The following is a 21266-nucleotide window of genomic DNA, read 5'->3' as shown; positions in this document are numbered from 1 at the left end:
ATCAGTTTACAATGAAGATCTATATTTATGCAAAGAGAAAACACACTAAATGGAGGCATTAACCACGTATGCAGATGAGGTGGTGTTGGAGGCTATCCCAGCTGACGCCCAAAGTCAGCTAAATGCAGCTGGATACATGCGGATATACAACCATAATCTTTCTAACAGTTTTAAACTAATAAAAACATTTTTTAAAAACCCAATAATATTACCCAGAAACATAAAATGATCTTTTGCCAAATCTAACAACATCCCACGGGGCAAGAGCACTATAGCCCTGCACTATGTTTCTATGAGACCAGTGTGCTACCTTCAGTTTGTCCATTATAGACTCTTCAGAAGTGTCTCCTGGCTCTGGGGATGAAATCATTTCCTCCCTCACCTCTGGCAGGTCAGCCACCCCCTCTCCCAGGTAGAGACTCACTGGTGTGACCTGACAGCTATCCTGTTAAAAGAATGATAAACTGCTGCTGCTGATCATGATTATGGTACCAAACCAGTGTTTTTGTGGGTGCTGCTCACTGCTGCAGGGCTGCAGGGTGTCCCATGGCCTTGGCTCAGCAGGACAGTGTGGATGTAGATGTCATCATCAGTATGTGTGTCACACAGGTAGAGCTGCAGCACGTCTCCACTGTAACAATCCAGAGCGCCCACCAGGGTGCGATCACAGCACAGTTTCTGGAAGTCGGCTGTTGCCCCAGGAGTCCAGCTGCCCTGCAGGAGACCAACCACAACACTCATTTATGAATCCAAACCATAAGAGCACTGAAAGCCAAAACATTCAATTAAACCATCACAAGATGGCTGAGACGCTGGCATTACCAAGGCACTGGTGCTGGAGTCTATAGAAAGGCTTGTCTTTGTAAGGAAACTGAAAATTAAACTAAGGCACAGACTCACAGAGGTGGGTTTAATTCCAGCAAGTGAAGATGGGACAGCTTGTGCTGGAAGAACCGAATAAGCCGACCTGGGAAACAGCCAGATAAATTTATAAAATATGCACACATCTCTTTTTTTAAATCATCCTTTCAACGAGAGCTTGCAGAGGCCCCTACTTGAGGAACTTGAGGTTGGCGGTTGGTACCACTGTCAAATCACCAAAGTCCACATAGTACACCTCCACTTGAGTGGGGGAGATCACCTTATGGATCACCACCCGGTAGAACCACAGTCCGTCAGGTGACACGCAGCAGACCTGACCCCGTCGAACAAATCTCTGGGGAAGGCGATAGCACTCCGACATCTGAGGACAGGTGTAGCATCGTCTAGGAGACGAGAGGAGGAAAAAGAAAAAGATGGTACTGATCAGAGTAGGCACGGTTAAAGAGTCCGTACAGTAGCTGCTGCTGCTAACACATGCACCACCTCATCGCAAAGATCATGTTCTCCATAGCTCGGGCCTCCTCAGTCTCGCTGAAGCGAATGTAGAAATATCCGGGTGACTCCACCCGCTCCACCAAGACTTCCACCAGCTCTCGAGCACAGTGGCGCGTCGGTGGTTTGAGAGGCTTACTTTGGAGGGCGTCGAGGGGTACAGCAGGGCTGAGATGCACCGGAATTGCAGAAATCTACAGACAAACACACAAAAGGCACTCGATAACATTTAGCTCCTCTTACAGGCTGTAAAGTGCAGTTCAGAGTCATCACTTTTAATGTCCGTGCATCAAGCATCACTGATTACTTGCTTTGGTCAAACCACAAAAAAAATGTGTTTTCAAACCATTTCCTTGTGTGTGTTACTGGTAACCAGCTCGTTGTTCTCATCATCTGATGGTGGGACAATTGGAAACGTCTGATCATCATTAAAACTCTCGCTCTCTTTTGAGTCTAGAAACAGAGACAAATACATTTCCTGCTTGGTTGAAAGTCATAACTGCACAAATATGCTCCAACGTGTGAAATCCACACGTGACTGTAATTCGTGACTTTACTGTGAACAAACATAAGGAAGAAAGATGTGGGTTAAACACTCATTTATATTTACAGTAACACTAAATAGTCATTCCTCATGTAAGCGGGCTGATGCAATGATAAAGACACACCTGGACGTGTATTCTCAGTATCACGTATGGTCCTGATTATCCAGTCTTGTCCACTGCCTCCCTCTGCTGGTCTTAGGTGGAAAGTGTCACTCATGGCACCGATGAGTTCAGTGACGCTAACAAAGCCGCTCTGCTGCAGAGGCAAGTCCTCGCCAAAACACCTCTGGGAGGAAAGAAAGGAGAATATTTAAGATTCCCGAGAAGATGAGTGTGCATCTTTTATTAATGTCTGCTGTGATCATGGGCGACCTCCAGGGTGGGGGGGAGCCAACAGTGTGTGTGTGTGACAGGTTGTTTCTATTAGTGATTAGGATGGCTCTGCTTCTAACATCCTGGATCAGTTTGATGTTTAGAAAACTCTCTGTTAACAACACAAACATGCAAACTTGTTTTTACCTTGTACTCTGCTGGCAGTTTGTGAACTGATAATCCGCCGTCCGTCTGACCTATGACCTGCAGAGTTGTCGACATGTTAATCATTTTCACGACATACTTTCTTTAACATCTGTTGACCTCTTACGGTCATCTGTGATTAATACGGCGATTTCAGATCGACGACAGGGGCTGAGAGCGAGTCGTATACTCGCGCGTCCTTTCCCCCCCACATACATGAACTATAACAGCACTTGCAGACTTTACACTTGTTATGCTTGCATGATTAAAACTGGGCTCAAAGACATATGCTGATAAAGCGGTGCGAGGTCTCACCGCTCGTAGTTTGTCCTTCAGCTCCTGATTGATGGTGCCAGCAACTCCGTTCTCCAGGATCTGCTGACGAAGCCCCTCCTCCAGCTAACATCACATTTAAGAAGAAGAAAGAAACTGCACTTAACAGATACGAGGTATATCAAATAGGATTTCTCACCATTACGTGACAGGATTTAGTAACAGCACTATTTCTGATTTTTCTGCTGTAGTGTGCCTGAACAATTACACCCCAAATGTTTGACCAAAACCAGAGTCTTTTAGGCGCCACAGTTTATCCAGTGAGAAGCAATGGAACATTAGACATTTCATATCTGAGATGGATTTCAGCTGCAAATGAAACCCAACCTGGAGGACATGGTTATCAAAGAGCTGAATCTCTGAGGAAAGCTGAGCTTTGGTTTCCTGGTTCTTCTCGTCCGCCCCCGGCTTGCTATCGACGGTTCCCGGCTCACTACGGGTAGAATCCAAGGAATTCTGGGTAGATGTCTGGTTCAGAGATGTTGGTTTCTCTGGAGCTTCAGCTGAAGAGGACGCAAAGGTGTTTCAAAATGCAGACTAGTGCAATAATACAAAGCCAAATTTCTCAGTTTCATTTCATTTACATGGCACCAAATCTAACAGTTAGAAGTGCAAAAAACAAACAGAGCGAAACAAAACTACAAGAAAAAGCCCAAAGGACGAACCTGGAGGTGTTTTTGGCGACTGAAGTTTGACATCTGGCCTTTCAGAATCTGGCCTGCATGTCCTCGGCAATGCTGGTTTTATCAGTCCACCCCTCTTTGTTGAGGCGGGTAATTTGAGCAGTGGCCTAGGGATCATATGCTCCCTCAGGAACACAAGTGAGCCAAACCTGCTCTGGCTAATGACAAGCATATCTGCCGCTGCCCCCAACATCTCTCCAGTGGAGTAGAACCCATAGCTGCGAATGCAAAGCGGTCGTCCAAAGAAGCGCCAGAAAGAAGCCTCCAAGTCGGATAACCTAATGGGACCCTGAGAGAGCGGCCGCATTATTACTCCACTGAGAGTACGGTGACAGAAGAAAGAAAAGCCTGTCAGGTATCTTCTCTTCAAAATTCACGTTAACAGGCTAGACCTTATAAAGTGCAAAAAAAGCCAACAATCTGTGCTCTCATTTTGCTCATGCTTCATTTGAAAGATGCTGTGCTTATACCAAGCAAATAAACCAGCTGCAAAATCTACAGCAGGCTTTAAAAGCCCAGGTTATAATGGACACAAAACATTAAACACATTTCATTCATACTTGTGAGAGCAGTATTCGCAGCTCCGTCCTCAGCTGTGCAGGGATGGCTGGAGGAGCGGGGCCTCTTCTTGGGAGGACCACATAGTGGGACACAGAATGAGTTGGAAAGTAGCGGGCACCTCCCCTGCTGACCTTTTTGTTTGGCTTAGAGCGCTGCTTGGTCACCAGCTCCTCGATGCGTCGAGTGGTCTCGTGACCAACAGCTGCACAGGAAACCAGAGCGAGAGTGTCAAATACTTAAACCTGTTCAAGAGTTCAAAGACAAGAGCGCTGATGCCTTAATGAGACGCTACCTTTTAAGAATATGCTCCCATCTGGCCTGAAGTTAATGGACACCACATCAGGCATCTGCTGACTCATATCCAAAATGTTCCTGAAGCCCAGGACTTTCAGGGGCATCGAATGGCCCAACATGGTGGCGTAGTCTCGTAGGAGCTCTTCCGGAGCTAAACCATTCTTGGATGAAATGAGCAAGGAGCGAACTTCCTTCTTCAGTTGAGCCAAAATGTTCTCATGGTTCATCTTACCTGAATACATCTGGAAAACACAGCAGCTGGAAGTCAAGAACCTGGCATAGAGGAGAACCGCTGACACCCTACCTTTCTCTACACACAAAACCACTTTACTAAATATGATTCTACAATTTAAGTGTGAAGGCAAACGCATGGCTTTATGTTTTTTGCGTTTAGGTCCACAGGCTTGCCTAAAACAGGCTAGCCTAAAACAGGCTAGCTTTAGTTAGCTCCTGCCTCTAATTAGCTTTAGTTAGCTCCTGCCTCTAATTAGCTTTAGTTAGCTCCTGCCTCTAATTAGCTTTAGTTAGCTCCTGCCTCTAATTAGCTTTAGTTAGCTCCTGCCTCTAATTAGCTTTAGTTAGCTCCTGCCTCTAATTAGCTTTAGTTAGCTCCTGCCTCTAATTAGCTTTAGTTAGCTCCTGCCTCTAATTAGCTTTAGTTAGCTCCTGCCTCTAATTAGCTTTAGTTAGCTCCTGCCTCTAATTAGCTTTAGTTAGCTCCCGCCTCTAATTGACCCCAGGATGTATGGCAACAGGTGTATGGAAATCCCGAGGACATTACAAGGGTTAATTAGCTTGACTTAGCTCCTGCCTTTAATTAGCTGGACTTAGCTCCTGCCTTTAATTAGCTGGACTTAGCTCCTGCCTTTAATTAGCTGGACTTAGCTCCTGCCTTTAATTAGCTGGACTTAGCTCCTGCCTTGTGAACCAGAAACGTAGAAGTCGCAGGAGAACATTAATGCACAGTCTTAAAAAACTGTCTTGTCTTGTTATAAAATCGTTCAAAAAGCATCTTTAGCCTAAGGTTTAGTTACCAAAAAGCATCAAAATGCTAACAGGACAGTCTCACCTGTCGGTAGCTGCGAGAGGCCGAACCTTCTCTCTCCGCGCGCCTCTACTTAGCAGGACTTGCTAACGATACAAATTCAGTTGCCAAAGCAAAAAACAAAACAAACAACAACAAAACAAACCAACAACTTTAAATTCGAAGAAGCCGAAAGCCGTTTTAGTCAGCTGCCTAGCTAATAAACTGTTACTCCTTACCTTGACACTGGTCCCACAACAACAAAGAAGAAGAAGCACCGCACGTACAGGTGGGGCGCAGAGCACTTTGTCCCACCCACGTACCGAAACTGTCCACCACAGTTTGATTTACAAAAAGCCAAAAGACGTTTTTCCAGTTTTGTCATTTTGAGACTCACAAGACGAATGGATGGGTTCATAGAGTAGAATAAAATGCCTTTTATTGTCACTATTCACTGTACAGTGAGATACAGAGCATCCCCACTCAGTGCAGACGTGTGGGAAGAGAAAGGGCGGTGAGGTGCACGGCTCTGCAGCATATGAACCCTATTCAAAAATATAAAATGTAAAAATATACAAATAAATAGTCGTATATATTTACAGTGTGGGTTATCACACGTAAATTACGCGGTGGTAGTCTGTGTAGAGCGAAGTCCTTGGATTGGTGAGTGGATGTGTTGTCAGTCCATGTGGGAGTTCAGGGTGGTTTTGGCTTTGAGTCTGATGCACCTGTAGCGCCTACCTGAGGGAAGCAGGTTGAACAGGTCAAAACCAACCATTCAGCCTGAAACCCAAAGCAATGCTGGACAAAGCAGAGCGTGGATGACAACAGTTTTTACGGTTTGTGTGTTTAAAATGAGAGACCACGAGGATACGAAGATTCCGTGTTTTATCCTCACTGTGTTTACTTTGTCAGGAGTGTGACTCCCTCACCTCAAACTGCCTCTCACCCCACATTTACTCTGCAGCTATCTGGTCACTCTTGTAGCCAGCTATGTCTTCTTTGTGAAAACAGCCGTGGAAAAAATACGAGTTACTTTTCCACGCCTCAAGAGGGCCACGCAATTAGGTTTGAGTTTAATTAAGCACAAGTCAGGGAGGTTACAGCATGTCTTTTCCTTTCCAAACAAAGAAAGCTCTTTCAGACCTGCGTCTGCACATTCCTGTATAAGACACTCAGTGTGAGCTTCACTGGGATAATTAGTCCAAACAGTAAAAACCTCACTTCTGTATTCCACATATCTCCGTGGGGTGTTGACTCTGCCACAGAAGAGACATAACCTAAACAAGTTTCCATTTGCATGCATGTGGTTAAATATTAACAGCATTAAATTCAGCTTTACACTGCAGGCCACACATTAATTAGTGGAGTCTTAGTGGTCCATAAACAAACATGTAACATGTATAGAAAAAATTTCTTTTATCTTTTTTATCTCCAGAGGAAAATGTGTGGATTTAAAAAAGTCAAACCCTTGATGCTGCATCAGTTTTATCATTTTATAACTTGAATAGAATTTTTGCTAAAGCATTTGTTCTTATTTATGTTTTTCAAGTTGTTATTTTTGTAGTTTATCTCGAATTAATTTCATTCTTGCTGCTGTAACATGTGAAATTCCCCAGTGTGGGATTAATAAATCCTGTCTGTCTTTAATGGGCCCTCTATGGAAAAAAGGGAGATAAAAGGGAGAGTTGGATGGTCTTACTGGCAAAGCAAAGGTTTACTGGCATACAATTTAAAAAAGACTGTGGTAAGGACACCCCTCACTGTTGTCCTGTACTCCCACTCTCCCAGCTTTAATTACAGGGACAGACTCTGTCCCATCTCCACAGTAGACAGCAGTACTACTGATCAGTCATCCAGCGAGAGGGGAAGCATCTCCCAGTAATCACAAAATTGATTTTTCTTTAACCTGGAAAAAGAGAAAACAAGGAAGAAATCCCTCCAATTTTTCTGCAGAGCATGCAGCCAGCATGGAGAAGTCCTCCAATCACCCACCAAGATCCAGAATGACGGCCAGGAAGGAGAGGGACAGGGGAGCCTCAGAGGCTCCAAGGAGGAATCCTCAGAGGAAGCCGAAGGTGGAGCAGCTCTCTGAAGCATCATCGGTGAGGAAAGAGAAGCTGGGGACGCATGTGGGGAAGATGGAGCAAGAGACAGAAGTGAAGGTGAAATCAACGGTGGTGGATATAGACAGTGTGAGAGATAATGAAGTCAAGGATGAGAATGTGGGGCTCCTGGAAGCAGCAGAGCAGGATGACAGTGAGTCAAAGTGTTTTTATTTTTTAAATATATGTTTTTCATATCTGCAAGTGTGATGAGACGTCTTCATGAAAGACTGCTGATCTTTTCAGGTCTGAAGCATAAGAAGCTGGGAGTCTGTGAGTGGCTGCTGATGGTCTTTGTCTTGGCTCTGGTTCTCCTCTTCTTCCCTCTTTCCATCTGGTTCTGCGTCAAAGTACGGACTAAACCTCTGATCCTACAAAGATCTGACATGTCTTTAGAAGATAGGCTGACCGCTTTGTGTTGAATATCAAACTGACACTTGAGCAACCACATGTTGATTCACAGGTAGTGAGGGAACACGAAAGAGCTGTGATCTTCAGACTGGGTCACCTACTGCGTGGAAAACCCAGAGGACCAGGTCGGCCCAGATTTCATTCTTATTTTTATTTATACTTTATTTTTATCTATTTATGGAAAGATCAACATGCAAGGAGTGGAGGTAGTAAGGGAGTGAATTTAAATACCTGGGCTTTACCATTCAAAGCAATGGGCAGTGCACAAGAGAAATGGAGACGAGAGAGCGGACGGTGGATAGGTGGTGATGAGTTTAATGGTTGGAAGACCGCAGTGAGACGATGGCGCTGACAAGACGACAAGAGGTGGAGCTGAGGATGCTAAGATTTTCATTAGGAGCTACCAGGAAGGATAAGATTAGAAATGTGTGCTTCCAGACAGCAGCCTGTGTGAGGGTCGATAACGTATTATGAATCGCAGCTCATGAGAAGCCTCACTGTGACACCCACTGTCCCCTGTGTCTTTCTTCCTCTTCAGGCCTTTTTTTCCACCTCCCACTTCTCGACGTGTGTCACAAAGTTGACATCCGACTGAAGATGTTGAAGGTTCCTCCTCACGTGGTACAGAAATAGACACGCACTGCATCACATATTTAAATATTCCCGTTTGGAATTGCGACGTGTGTGTTCTCATATGTTTGTACGCAGGTGGTGACAAAGGACTTGGTGAGGCCGGAGCTGAGCGCGGTGTGTTATTACCAGATAGAGAACGTGGCACTGTGCAGCTCAGCTGTATCCAGTCTGACCGCAGTGCTGCAGAGTCTGGTCCAGGCTGCAGTCAGAGACGTTCTGGCCCAGCAAACATTCAGCCACGTCCTGCTGCACAGGCGGAAGATCGGGGAGCAGATACAAGCAACGGTCGACTCCTTCGCTTGTCGCTGGGGTGTCAGGGTGGAGAGGGCAGACATGTAAGACCAACATCATTTCTCCTTCCTCTGTAATTCATCTTTTTTTAAATGCGCCTCCTTCACTGCAGATGTTCATTAACTGGAAGTCAAGGCTGAGCCAAAGCAAAGCAGCTTTAGCTTTATTTTGGCAGAATCTAAAGAAATACTAACTTGCACAATGAAAACGCATCACTTGTTGGAAGAGCACGGCTGACCAGGCTGGGTTGCGCTTGTGTTGTCAGAGACGAGCTCAGTTTTCCTGCGGAGCTGCAGCAGAGCCTGGCTGCCGCTGCCGAGGCCAAGAGACAGCAGCAGATCAAAGTAAGTGCTCACATCGGTTTCTGTAAAACAGCAACTTTGAACCTGTGTGCTCCAAACTTCTGTCTCTACTCTCCACAACATTAGCAATGAAAACATCCACGAGCCGTTCTCTTCTACAGGTGAAGGCAGCAGAAAGTGAGATGGCTGCCTGGGATGGATTTCGGGCTTCCCTCCGTCACCTTCAACCTGCCTTGGTCCTGCCTTTCCCTCCGAGCCTCAACTCCGACGTGTCACCCCTACCTCCCCCTCCTCCACCGTGCGTGGAGGGGGACGGCGGGGTGTCACCTGAGGAGCCAGACACAGACTCGCCAATGATGTGAAGCTTTATTCATGTTAAACTCAGGTGAACTCTTGCTGCATTTAAACTGGTGATTTCCATGTGTAGAAAAGAAAGAGGCAAACACAGCATAAAGGAACATAGCTTTTAGTCCTCAAATGTGTTCTTTAATGTCTTAACTGCAAATAATCAAACTGTAAAATGTGCAATCAAATCCGAGTTCAGTCAGTACAACAAAGGAGTGTTACTTCATGCAACAGGAAACACACAAATCTTTATTTTCAGAAGGATGCAGAAATAAATGTGCCTTCATCCACACTTGAAACACATATCATAGGATTTAAACTAAGCCACAGGAAGCCTCTAAATGATATCATGCTCAAGTGCTATTTGTCTTCTTCATGTAGTCCAGGGGTGTCCAATTCGGGGCCTCGAGGGCCGGTGTCCTGCAGGTTTTAGATCTCAACCTGGGTCGACACACCTGAATCACAGGATGAGTTTATTAGCAGGCCTCTGGAGAACTTCAAGACATGTTGAGGAGGTCATTTAGACATTTAAATCAGCTGTGTTGCATCAAGGACCAATCTAAAACCTGCAGGACTCCGGCCCTCGAGGCCTGGAGTTGGACACCCCGATCATCAGCCTGGGAATAAACACTCAAAAACTGGGTACCATCGATGGTCAGTGATGTTTTTATGTGTCTGTTAAACTTCCCTCCTGTTCACATGTAAACCAAAAAAGTATTTAACACTGGTTAAAATAAATAAGCAGAGACGTCCGATGGTCCGATCAGCATTTCTTGGTCCTTCTGCTGCTGCTCGTTGGTTTGACTGCGGTTGCCGTTTTCTTCGGAGGAGTTGGTGTTGTTTCTGGCTGCGGTGAAGGCGGCGGTGTTTTGTTTTTTTCTGAAACATAAACCAGTAAAGACATGAACCACCTCGATGCGTATGTGCTGTGTCACTGTCTGGTTTTATCAGCTGGTTAATCTGCACCTTCAGTACTGTGGGGCTCCACACTGGGGCGACCCTGCAGTTGTCTCTCCAGGTCTTTAATCTTCTTCAGTGCTTCCTGCAGAGCCTCCTCGGCTTTGAGGGCTCGCTTCTCCGCAATCTGCACTCGCACCTCAGAATCACTAAAGAGGGGCGGTAAGGGAAAGTAAGCCGGTGGATGGATGCATGTGTAGACTGATGGATGGATGTTTTATAGTTTATAGCAATAGTTTAAAGTAGTGCTTTCAAAAAATTGTGTAAAAAGATACAGTATTGGGCAGAGGTCTTGAGGCACCCCTCATTTCGTTAAATTTTTCTTCCAAGGAGCCAGATTTTTATAATTATTATTATAATTTTGTTTAACCAGATACTTTATACTTCAACAGGGCCTGAACTCTCACGGGGAAGCTTTCTTTTCATTTCTGAGCAGTTCAGGAATAGTTGTGTGGGATTCCTGGACTTTTACAGAGTATCGTGTGCATTTATATGAAAACAGCAGAGAGAGGTTACAATGAAGAAGACTAATTCCTGAAAATAAAGACTATTTTCAGGAATATCCATGAAACACAATTCATCCAAACATTATTTAGAAAATGAACTCACTGCAGTTCTTGCTGCAGTAATCCTACTGTGGTCAGATCCTTGAAAGCGTTCTGGTTATCGTCTGTCACCGGAGACACGACCAGCTCGCCCGTCTGACAGACACAGAGGTGGTTACAGGTACAGACACACGGGCTGTTCAGCTCAATGCAAACTGACAACAACATAAAAATGTATACTTCAATTGTCTGACCCTGTCTAGCTGGACACTGCACGCTCCAAGCTTCCTCTGTGCAACGTTTCCATCATAATTGATCAGATTCAGCACAGCGCTCTCACAAACAGTTTGCTCCCCCTACAGGACAAAAACAACATTTTTAGTCATCCTGCTTAACACGATTCTATTATAACCTCCTAGGACCTGCGTCCACATGTGTGGGCATCACATTTTGGGTTATTTAGACCAAAATACTCAATTTTGCTCTACATGGGCCTGATATCCACTTACGAGGACGTTATACTGCTACTGTTCTATCAAAGTTTTAAATGAATATCCTCATATGTGGCTCTGATTTTTCTTTAAAAAAAAAAAAAGGTTAAAAAAAAAATCTGGTAATTCTTTGTTTTTACATTCATCGGGCCCCAATCAGCCCAAATATCAAAGAAAAATTAAAAATCCATGTCGTGGAAGAGTTCAGGTCTTAGGAGGTTAAAGGTTCGTAAAACTCCTTAAATTCCACAAGTGTCAATTTAATTCACTCATTTTGTGTCACACAAAGCTCCATAATCTTGCTATTAACGCTCCAGTTGACAAAACTCTTATGTTTCGTGTCTTTCAGCAGCCAAGAAATTTTCTTTGTCTGAAATGTCTTTTTGTCAGCAAATAAGAATGAATGCTTAACCCCGAACCCTGACACCAAAACCACATTTTGAGTCTGAAAAATGCTTTCAAACTCGTGGGGACCGCGGTTTTGTCCCCATAAGGGGAGACACACACACACACACACACACACACACACACACACACACACACGTCATGTCTGACATCAGCAGGTTAAACCAGGAGGAGGGTTTTTATGTAGGAATGCTTCCTTTTGTTTGTGTCAGGATGCAAAGGGATTTGTTGCTTATTGTTTCTTACATGGAGCCGTTTAGTTGTGTAAATGTGTTAATGTGGGGAGCTTCATGTAATTCTCAGTCATTTGTGTTGAGCTCCAGCTGGTGGTGCTGGCTAAACTAACTGAAGGTAAACTGGCAGCTCGGTCAGTCTCTGCTTGATGCAGGTGAGGGAGGAGAGGTGAGCTGTGTCACTGACTCCATGTGGGTTTTGAGTTTTGTTAAATAAGTTAATCTAAGGTGAGTTTTGTTAAGTTTCACATATGATGGAGGTCACAGTAAATAAATTGCTCATCTCCTCCAAAACGTCTGTGGAGTCAGCTCACTTACCACCTTCCTTGATGCTCCAGTCAGACTACTTCACAGATCCCAAAAAATCTAGCAAACGTGTGCGAGCTCTATTGGAGTTGAATCCTCACCACAGCCTCCGCACCGTCTGCTGGACAGTCCAAGACGCCACTGCTGGAAACAGGTGCAGGCGGCGTGACGGGCAGCTCCACGGGAGCGCCTTTAACACCTGTGAGCAGTATCCTGCAGGTCTCCACCCAATCACCACACTCCCTCTGAGGACACCAATCACAGTTGACATTGCAAAACTATTACTGACCCCGCCCCAATGTTACAAGTGATAGTGTATGTGTGCCAGAGGTGTGTTTACCTGCAGCTTTTTGAACTCGTTCATCTCATTCTGAGCCTGAGCTGACAGCGTGTTCAGGTGCTCCTCCAGGACCAGGCTGCACGAACTAAACAACATTTTCAGATGAGTTTGACAACCTGTTTCCTTCCTCGCTCGCTGTTTAAATGTAAAGTTACTCCAACGTTTAAAAGTACGTAACCTGCTCGAGTCGGTTCGTGTGTTGTTATTTTACTGTTAAAGAGATTTATTTTATCACACAGTTACTGTAAAATATTTACAACAGCTTCTGGTACCTCGTGATGTAGCTGGACAAGCGATCCAGCTTCTCAGCCAGCATCTGGGCATCCTCATCCAGAGTTTCCTGTGAAATTTCTGGAATGTACCGGTGGGGTTCTTCTTCTTGGTTTTCCTCCTCGCTGTGGTTGGGAACCACAAGGAGTAAGAGCTCTAACATCCACCGAGTCTGAGCCACGTGAGCAGATCTGATCTGGTAGCAAAGAAAACATCCAGACTCAAAGAAGCCAAAACTCAGATCGTCTCCTAAAAACAGCCGCTGTGCCTGAGCACCGTATTCATGGGGCTCACGTGTTAGTTCCAATTTAACACAAATACACTCAAAAGACAGCAGAATATGTAAATATGGTGTTACTGAGCATGCCCGGTACTCACTTCTTCATGGAGCCTAAAGTTCTCCCCCTCAGTGAAGTCAGACAGGTTGGTTACAAACGCCTGGATTTTGTCAAACAGCTTTTCTGCCTCTGCGCTGTTTTAACAAACACGCACAAAGAAGCATTTCAGAACCGCCGTAAACGACTCCAAGTGTTTGAATTTCAGCATGAAAACAGATCAGGCTGAATTTTTCTACAAGTTCAATTTGTTTCCCTCTATCTGCCAAACTGCAAAACATCTGCAATAAATGAATAAAAAACAATGCTCATTTTAAAATTCTGTTAATTTGTCTAATTCACTTTGAGAAAATGGGGACTGTGTGTAAAACTGTAATTCTTAGAGCGTTGATGCAAAATCACATCTCGATTGCTTGAGTTAAAATCCAGCAAAAGTACAAAAACTGTCTTTCTCAAAGTTAGTTTGTGTTATGGACCCGCACTCACCAAGTATCCGGTTTATTGTTGTCCGTTTTGTTGGAGAAGTGCCGAAAAGCTTCGTCAGCCAAACTCTTCCAGTTGTGCAGCGCTCTCTCCAGCTCTAACCAATCAGAGACGGCCATCTTTTCGGGATCTTCAATCACCGCGGCAAGTTTGGATCCCCGGGACTCCATCAGACCGTGCAGTGACATCACATTTCCATGGAGCCCTGCAACGGCATTGTTCAGCGACGTGGTCTATCCATATTTCAAGAATGATTAAACCATTTTCTCACCATTTTCTCCATCCACTTGAACGTCCAGCTCTCTGAGGAGCTCACACAGCTCTTTGTCCAGTTCTCTCTGGGCGTGCCGGCCTTCAGGAGGTCCCCCGTCAGCTGAAGGGTGTCTTCTAAAGAGCTGCAGGCTCATATTCAGCCATGTTTCCTGGATATTACTGAGTTCACTAAGTGTCTGCTGGCAGTTCAGCTGTTTCTCGCCTTGGTAGTGTTCACACAGCAGTGCTAACATCTAGACAAAACAAATGTTTCCTGGTGTTTAATCATGTGCAGACGGTTTGTTCATCTCCAATTAAAAAAGGAAGATTTTCTAAAACTATGACAAAGGTGAGACACACAAGCCTTACATTTGACCACTGCTGCAAATCGGCATGAATCTCTTCCACTGATGTTTTATCATATTTGGGTTCAGGAAGCCTTGAGAAAGGAGAAAACGTAGCGTTGGAGAATCACACAGTGACTGTAAGGTGTCAGTGAAAGTTCCAGGGGGCATTTTAACTGTCCTTACTTATTATTTGAGGAGCAGAAGGAAAGCCACTTGTTGATGCCTTGCTGGATGGCACTGATCTGTGCACAGTGGGCATGTTCAGTCTGCTTCAGCTGGGACATGAAAGCAGCCAGCTGCTTCCTCCAGTAGTCTGTGCTCTCCATGATAATGTTAATGCACTCTGTGTCCTGCAGCAGGAGGGTCGCTGTTACAGCCGGAGTCTAACTGAACCAGCAGGGCTATTTATAAAAATAAAGATTTGTACCTTAGATGTGAGAAACAGGATGCAGTGCTCTGCGGTCTTGAACCAGCTTTGCTCACTGATATGCAGCTGACTGACCAGATGCAGCTGCTTCACACTGATCACCTGACAAAAATAAAAAGCTTCATATTACTGCTGTTTCTGACTTTGTATCTTTGAGCAGAAATTTAATTTAAACACTTTAAATATTAGAGTCTGAGTGATAAACTACTTTTAGACCGACATTTGGAGATTTTACTTTCAGACACATGAAACATAAACAGATTTTCATTGCATTTGTTATGTGTAGTTATTTATGAGTCCTTGCTAAGATAATATGACAGCAAAGTTACAAAATCATCTTGAGTCTTGGAATATACGTTTACGTTCTACTCGACTTCTGTGATCAGCTGGTTGTTGTTTCCAAACCAGTGCTGCGAACAGGGGAGCTGCAAAATGCCCTCTGATGGATAAACTGTGCAACACCACCAATAACACTGTGTACAGCAGTTTCTCCCATCCATCCATCTTCTTCTGCTTATCCGAGGCCGGGTCATGGGGGCAACAGCCTAAGCAGAGAAGCCCAGACCTCCCTCTCCCCAGCCACCTCCTCCAGCTTGTTGGGGGAACACACAGGCGTTCTCGGCTGGCCTGGGTCTGCCCCGGGGCCTCCTCCCAGTGGGACATCCTAGGAACACCTCACCCAGGAGGCACCCAGGAGGCATCCTTGTCAGATGCCCGAACCACCTCAGCTGGTTCCTTTCGATGTTGAGGAACAGCGGCTCTACTCTGAGCCCCTCCTAGATGCTGAACTTCTCACCCTATCTCTAAGGGCGAGGCCATCCACCCTTTGGAGGAAGCTCAAAAGGGTGGATGTGTCACGGTTCTGGGTCAGTTTGACCCAGTATTTTGAGTTGTCATGTTTTTGCAGGTTTAGTTTAGTTCCATGTGTCATTTTCTGTCTGTCTCTGTATGTCGAGTCTGCGTCTTTGTGTGATGGTTTCTTGTTCCTGTTTTATTGTGAAGGTCTGCGACTCGTGTGTGTGTGTGTGTGTGTGTTCAGTTTTACCTCTGTCTCGTCTGTGTGTATTTAAGTCGCGTCTTCTGTGTTTGTAGTTGCTGGTCCGTCTGTGTGTCCCCCATGTCTCACCCGTGTGTTCTCCCTGCTGTCTCCTCTGCTCGTTCTCATTCTTGTCCAGGTTTGTGCTCTGTAGTTTAGTTGTTTCCAGTCTAGTTTAGTTCGGGCTCCATTTGCTGTTTGTCCATATTTATTTCGTGTTCAATAAACCACCTTCACTTCTCCACTACTGCCTGCGATTGGATCCTCATTTATTATTTTCACACGGCTCTTCTCACCCGCCGTGACAGGATGGCTGAAGCATCTATTCATTACTTTTAAAAAAATCAATCAGGTTTTGTAAATCTATATATATAGATATAGATAGCTTGTGTGGTTGGGACATATTGGTTGATATACTGGTATAAGTATTACTATGGATGAAATGCTAAGGGGAAAGCTACATTGAGCATGTTGTGTCCTTTAATTCACTTCCTCTTTTGTTAGCCTTGGAGCTCCACAGAGAGCTGACCATAGAGTTGGTATAACAGTCATGTTTCTCACTCTAAAATGAAAGTAAGACCAGGTCAAATCAAAGACACCTCACACACCTTCAGGGCGAGGCAGAGGGTAAACTGGCTCCAGCAGTCTCTGTCTTCGGTCATGTGGATCAGCTGAGCTTCCAGGCGAGCTCTCTGAAGCTCATACAGCTGATGGTAAGCCTGGACCACACTGTAAAGAGCATAATTCACAACACAAAACTCGTTGACCATCCATCATCAGTAAAACAAGGCTCATAACTCAGGATTTAAATGCATCCAGTCGATGTAATGATCTCTGGACTAACTTTGAGTCGGTGCGAGTCTGTTTGAGTGCCTCGGCTAGCTGCCAGTGAGCGTGCTCCGCCTGGTGGGAAACAAAAGCATCGTGGTCCCGGATTTTAGAAAGTTCCCTATGAAGACAACGCAGACACACACGTAGCAATGAATACACGCACATTTTCATATCTGCACATCTGTAATCAGCACATTAACATCAAACGTCCGACATATATTATTTGTTCTGGAGCAGCACGTGGTAATATTACTCGTGATCACCCCCCAGTCTAATCGTACGTACACGCTAAGCTGATGAATGGATAACTTGATGTGGTGGATCTCCTCTGTGAGCCGACGATCCAGAGCCCGCTGGGCCACCACCTCGGTGTGCAAAGCCTTCAGGCGCCGCGGGATTCGATCCAGCAGCGACTGGTAGCGCTGTCTGAACAAACACACGGCTGCTGTGACACAGACCCTGCAGAGGTCATTACTGGACCAAGATTTCAGTTTTTACATTTAACTTGAATTATTAACAAAACGCCACTGCAGACTCATGTCTCATTCATATTTTGCTTTTAAGGCTCGTTATGCTTGTGGCCTTTCCTCTGATGTGTGTGCCGCTAACCTGAGTTTGGCAAGCAGCTGTCCTCTCTCGGCACAGCCCACGCTCACCTGCCTGATCAGTTCATGGAAGACAATGTTGTAGATATTTTGCTCAACCTTCACGAGCTCAAGCAGACCCTCCAGCTGGAAGACAAGTCATTGTGCGGCTTCTCACACTCTACACGATCGGATATTCCAAGCAGCACCACAAATTCTGACTTTTCTGTGTTTTATACTCAAATCTCTAAATCTATTACACTTATGATGGCAATGTTAACAAAAGATCAGTCGGCAGCAGGAGGACACAGAAAGATTTAGAACAGAGCAGACATCAGACACGACACCCGAGGTGAAGGTGGGCTGTAAATGTGCAGATTTGCAGCTGCAGGCTGAAGCAACTGAAATATCAATATTTTCCAGGATCGCCTGATATTTTCCGAGGTTTGGTCCATTTTTCCACGTAAAGGCTGCATGACTACATATGTTTCTCTGCCTGCCTACTTGTGAAAGCTCAGCCAGCTCCTCGCTCTGCTCATCCACTCCAGCCTTCTCCAGCATGTCATCCATCATCCCCATCAGCTGGACCGCTTCCAGCCTCCCACTGGGCCTCCTGGACACGAAAACATACAGAAATGTGTAATATTACACATTTAAACGCTCCCTTAACCCTGGTCTTGCCAAGCACCGCCTACTTCATGGCACACAGCAGGACAACTTCTTCTACTACATCACTTAAGGTTAATTATGAATGAGAGGAATTCATATCTGTGAACTCACAGTGAAGGGAGGACCCGCAGCCTCTGCTCTTCATCCCTCAGCTGCACTGTGAATGCACTGTGGAAGAGACGCGTTAAAGTTGTGCTTTAAACACGATCACAGCATCAGACACACGGCGATAATCGACAGACAGACTGAACACAGTGAAGCTCACTCCTCGTAGAACTCGAGGCTCCGTAGTCCTTTATTTTTCACTATGTGAAATTCTTCCGGGATAAAACTGTCGGAGACGCACGAGTTCTGAAAGACAAAGCGGCCGCGATCATCACCTCGCGCCGTGCATGTGTGCACACGCTCACATGGACAGCAGCAAACAGGTATATGCACACACAGAGAAACAGGCGGCTCACCTGCGCGCCACCAACGACCTGCTTTTCACTAACTGGTGGGAGGAGTGTTGTCTTCTTTCTGGTTACCATGGCGTCACACAGGAAAGAAATATCCCTATAAGGACACCATCCATGAAGAAAGGAGTAAATATATGTGGATGAGAAACTGAGCACTAAATACTGACATAATAAAACATCATCAGCTCCACGTTTGTAGGAACCTGACTGACCTGCCAGCTCCTGTCAGGGATGTTGGCTGCTCCAGAAAGTGTTTGTATTTCTTGCGTCCGAGTGGATGATGCCAGACTGCATCAGGGCGTCTGATTCCATAGCTCTAGATACAAAGTCAGTCCAGGTTGTTTTATATCAGCTGTTGTGTGGTCATGTAGACGTAAAAGAGGGTTTGATGCTACCTCGCAGTGTCGGTCGTGTGCAGATTGCCCCGGTGTTCTCCTCTTGCACACAGTGGAGGTTAGACTGAGCAGAAGTTCGTGTGGGACGATCTGCCCTCTGACAGCGGGCTGCGTCTTGGTGCTCTCCACCGGGACCTGAAAATTCAGCTCTGCCACTGAGAAAGATCAAAACCCATCAGAACAGCTTAATAACTCAGACCTGATTTTAGGGGACATTAGGTTTCACTGTTAGATGTCTACGTGCATAATAAAGCTTCTGGATTTTCTTGCATCACGCACAAAGAACAAGGAGACATCAGCTTTCTTTGGCTTTGTCACAAGTTAGGAAAAAAAGTTTAAAACAACAAGTACTGTGCAGAAGTCTTTAGTGACCCCTAATTTCCTGATATTTTGCTGGAAGAATAAGTTCAGTTATTTACTGAAATGTGCAAAAATACATGGAATCACTGTCATGCTGAAAAACGAAGCTGTTGCCAATCAGATCCACACTGTGTCACACGGTGGATCAAACTCTGACAGCACTTTGTTGCATAGATAACTCCATCAGTGTCGACAAGACCAGCGTTTCAGCCAGTACACCATCACCACGAGCTCCACCATGTTTTACAGATGGATGTAGACACTGCTGTGCATCTCCCCTGACCTCCTCTGTACATACTGATGAAGGTTTGAATAAAAAGTTTCAAATCTGAATTCACAAAACTGTCATGTCCTGTGTGCTGCAGGCAGGAGGAACGAAGGAGCCAAAATGCAGACTCAAAGACAGCTTTATTGCAGAACGCTAGGAAAAGCAGGAAAACGCAGCGCTGGACAGAAGAAAGCAAAGGGCTTAAATACACGAGGAGTGACAAGGGAACAGGAAACACAGCTGGGACTAAGATGGGGTGCCTTCAAAGTAAGAGAAGCAAGTAAATCCGTTGGGCATCTTTCTTTGCCTTTAGACAACAATTCTGATGGCAAAAGAGCCAAACGGGACAGGCAAAAAAAGAAAGAAAAAAAAAGTAAGAGAAGCAAAACAGAACATGGTGTACACAGACAGGAGACTACCAAAGTAAAACAGGAAGTAATGGGAACACACAAACACACACAGAGACATGACTGCAGAAAACAGGCAACTAGACAAACATGAAGACAATGCAGCAAATGCTGGGGAGGAAACACGCAGGGGTAAGACGAGACCAAACATGAACAGGACCAAATACTCAGACAAGCAAAACTAGAAGCACTAAATAAAGTTAGAAGTATAAGCAGACGAAACTAGGAAATAAAAGACACACAGAGAACACGATGAAATAAAGAAGAATAAAAGGACCAAAAACACAAAACACTCCTTTAGATCTTCTCCACTGATTTTCTCTCCACTATTTTGGCCTCAGCCATTTGTTGACATCCACCCTTCCATCCATATTCCTCGTGTTCAATACAGACCTTCAAAAAGCTTGGAGAACTATCGCTCAATTCCACCTTAAATAATTACAAGAAAGTCTGGCTCTTTGGTAGCAAAATATAAAGAAGCAAGGAGTGACTGAAGCCTTTTGCACAGTACGCATCAACTACCTGTACTTTAATCCTGCACAGTGTGTGATCAAAGCCATTTATTTAATGTCGTCAGACAGAATTTGCAAAAAAACTAACAAGTTGAATTTTATGAAACTTGGTAATAAATGCATGGACGAGGGAAGGGCTCATTAAATGTTGTGCACATCTGCACTGTTATAGTTATACTGGGAGAGAAGAGCCTTTAGGGAACATAACTGGTCCTGAGTCTGTGTCCCAGTGTTTTGTGTTGAATTATAAATAGTCTTTGATTTCATTATTATTGATCATTTTCAGTGTCTTGGTTTCTGCGTCTGTGCTCTTCTTGTGCTCCATGTTCCCCGTGTCTCCCCAGTCAGTCAAGTCCGTGTCTTTGTGAGTGCGTCCTGCTTCCTGTTTTACTTTGACAGTCTCGTGTGCTGTGTTAGCTGCTGTGCTGTGTCTCATTCCCTCATTATCTCTCTGCGTATTTAAGCCCTTCGTCTTCCTCTGTTCGTTGCCGCATCGTCGGCGTGTCATCCGTGACATTTCCCATGTTCCGTGTGTCAGGTCTTTAGTTTCTTTGTACTTGTTTCCTCCCTGTGTAGCTTGTGTTAGTTTGTATTCCTGCGTTTTTGGGTCCTGTCTCTCTTCACTGCACAATAATGACACCAGTAATAAAATAAAATAAAGTAAAATATAAAGTATCACAAACCTTGGCACCCTTGTTAGTGTTGGTGTAACATGTTAGTCACACTAAAGTTTAAAAAAATAAAGCATGAATAAAAGTACTGACTTTTATTTATTATTGCAAAAGGTGGTGCAGGCCTGCAGACAGCTCCAAGACAAAGGGATTGTGTGCGACCAGAGATGGACAATAACACGTAATCCGATTACTTTTTCAAGCAACTAGTAAAGTAAGGGATTACTGTTGCAAAAAGTAATTAGATTACTGTTACTTTCCTGTAAG

At 44.8% G+C, this 21266-nt stretch overlaps 3 protein-coding genes across 8 annotated transcripts; 1 reads left to right on the top strand and 2 right to left on the bottom strand.

Annotated features, from left to right (window-relative positions):
- Positions 1 to 193: 193 nt before the first annotated feature.
- On the bottom strand, positions 194 to 6331 carry LOC143413203 (tudor domain-containing protein 5-like). Of its 6 annotated transcripts, XM_076875916.1 has the most exons (15): positions 5570 to 5995; positions 5376 to 5437; positions 4305 to 4548; positions 4012 to 4214; positions 3434 to 3740; positions 3096 to 3271; positions 2751 to 2834; positions 2439 to 2495; positions 2043 to 2205; positions 1721 to 1827; positions 1366 to 1568; positions 1056 to 1265; positions 901 to 967; positions 523 to 714; positions 194 to 445 (listed from the first exon to the last, which is right to left on the bottom strand). In XM_076875916.1, exons 3-15 carry the CDS (start codon positions 4546 to 4548, stop codon positions 209 to 211), a joined length of 2250 nt encoding a protein of 749 aa, XP_076732031.1. In that variant the 5' UTR covers positions 5376 to 5437; positions 5570 to 5995; the 3' UTR covers positions 194 to 208. The 6 variants fall into 6 exon arrangements, with proteins under 6 accessions (XP_076732031.1, XP_076732029.1, XP_076732033.1 ...); XM_076875914.1 differs by lacking the exons at positions 5376 to 5437; positions 5570 to 5995 and adding an exon at positions 6263 to 6331; XM_076875918.1 differs by lacking the exon at positions 5376 to 5437 and having other exon boundaries at positions 5570 to 5996.
- Positions 6128 to 8818, top strand: LOC143413132 (podocin-like). Its single transcript, XM_076875607.1, has 6 exons — positions 6128 to 6169; positions 7287 to 7589; positions 7682 to 7785; positions 7899 to 7971; positions 8385 to 8467; positions 8555 to 8818. The coding sequence occupies exons 2-6, from the start codon at positions 7301 to 7303 to the stop codon at positions 8816 to 8818; spliced, it is 813 nt and encodes a 270-aa protein (XP_076731722.1). The 5' UTR covers positions 6128 to 6169; positions 7287 to 7300.
- Positions 8819 to 10067: 1249 nt separating this feature from the next.
- LOC143413202 (axonemal dynein light chain domain-containing protein 1-like) lies at positions 10068 to 20396 on the bottom strand. The gene is made up of 23 exons (XM_076875911.1): positions 18782 to 20396; positions 18599 to 18702; positions 18390 to 18483; positions 18194 to 18279; positions 18040 to 18096; positions 17764 to 17872; positions 17285 to 17406; positions 16961 to 17101; positions 16689 to 16793; positions 16453 to 16573; positions 14809 to 14910; positions 14565 to 14731; positions 14404 to 14473; positions 14054 to 14288; positions 13786 to 13987; positions 13343 to 13436; positions 12967 to 13160; positions 12695 to 12779; positions 12456 to 12599; positions 11174 to 11275; positions 10984 to 11075; positions 10384 to 10523; positions 10068 to 10296 (listed from the first exon to the last, which is right to left on the bottom strand). The coding sequence occupies exons 3-23, from the start codon at positions 18456 to 18458 to the stop codon at positions 10181 to 10183; spliced, it is 2553 nt and encodes an 850-aa protein (XP_076732026.1). The 5' UTR covers positions 18459 to 18483; positions 18599 to 18702; positions 18782 to 20396; the 3' UTR covers positions 10068 to 10180.
- Between the last annotated feature and the right edge of the window lie 870 nt (positions 20397 to 21266).

Source organism: Maylandia zebra, linkage group LG17 (assembly GCF_041146795.1).
Source record: "Maylandia zebra isolate NMK-2024a linkage group LG17, Mzebra_GT3a, whole genome shotgun sequence".
NCBI classification, from domain to species: Eukaryota; Metazoa; Chordata; class Actinopteri; order Cichliformes; family Cichlidae; genus Maylandia; species Maylandia zebra.
This window is presented reverse-complemented; position numbering and strand designations above follow the sequence as displayed.

What these genes read in the sequence shown, in the direction of transcription:
- LOC143413203 (XM_076875912.1), bottom strand. Translation starts at nt 4,677, where the DNA reads ATGCGTTTGCCTTCACACTTAAATTGTAGAATCATATTTAGTAAAGTG. An exon ending in TGCGAATACTGCTCTCACAA is followed by an intron (nt 3,741 to 4,011) that starts GTATGAATGAAA and finishes CCGCTCTCTCAG; the next exon opens with GGTCCCATTAGGTTATCCGA. An exon ending in TGAAGGACAAACTACGAGCG is followed by an intron (nt 2,496 to 2,750) that starts GTGAGACCTCGC and finishes ACAACTCTGCAG; the next exon opens with GTCATAGGTCAGACGGACGG.
- LOC143413132 (XM_076875607.1), top strand. Translation starts at nt 7,301, where the DNA reads ATGGAGAAGTCCTCCAATCACCCACCAAGATCCAGAATGACGGCCAGG. An exon ending in AGCAGCAGAGCAGGATGACA is followed by an intron (nt 7,590 to 7,681) that starts GTGAGTCAAAGT and finishes TGATCTTTTCAG; the next exon opens with GTCTGAAGCATAAGAAGCTG. An exon ending in TGGAAAACCCAGAGGACCAG is followed by an intron (nt 7,972 to 8,384) that starts GTCGGCCCAGAT and finishes CTTCCTCTTCAG; the next exon opens with GCCTTTTTTTCCACCTCCCA.
- LOC143413202 (XM_076875911.1), bottom strand. Translation starts at nt 18,458, where the DNA reads ATGGTAACCAGAAAGAAGACAACACTCCTCCCACCAGTTAGTGAAAAG. An exon ending in CAGACTCGCACCGACTCAAA is followed by an intron (nt 16,574 to 16,688) that starts GTTAGTCCAGAG and finishes TGCTCTTTACAG; the next exon opens with TGTGGTCCAGGCTTACCATC. An exon ending in ACGAGTTCAAAAAGCTGCAG is followed by an intron (nt 12,600 to 12,694) that starts GTAAACACACCT and finishes TGGTGTCCTCAG; the next exon opens with AGGGAGTGTGGTGATTGGGT.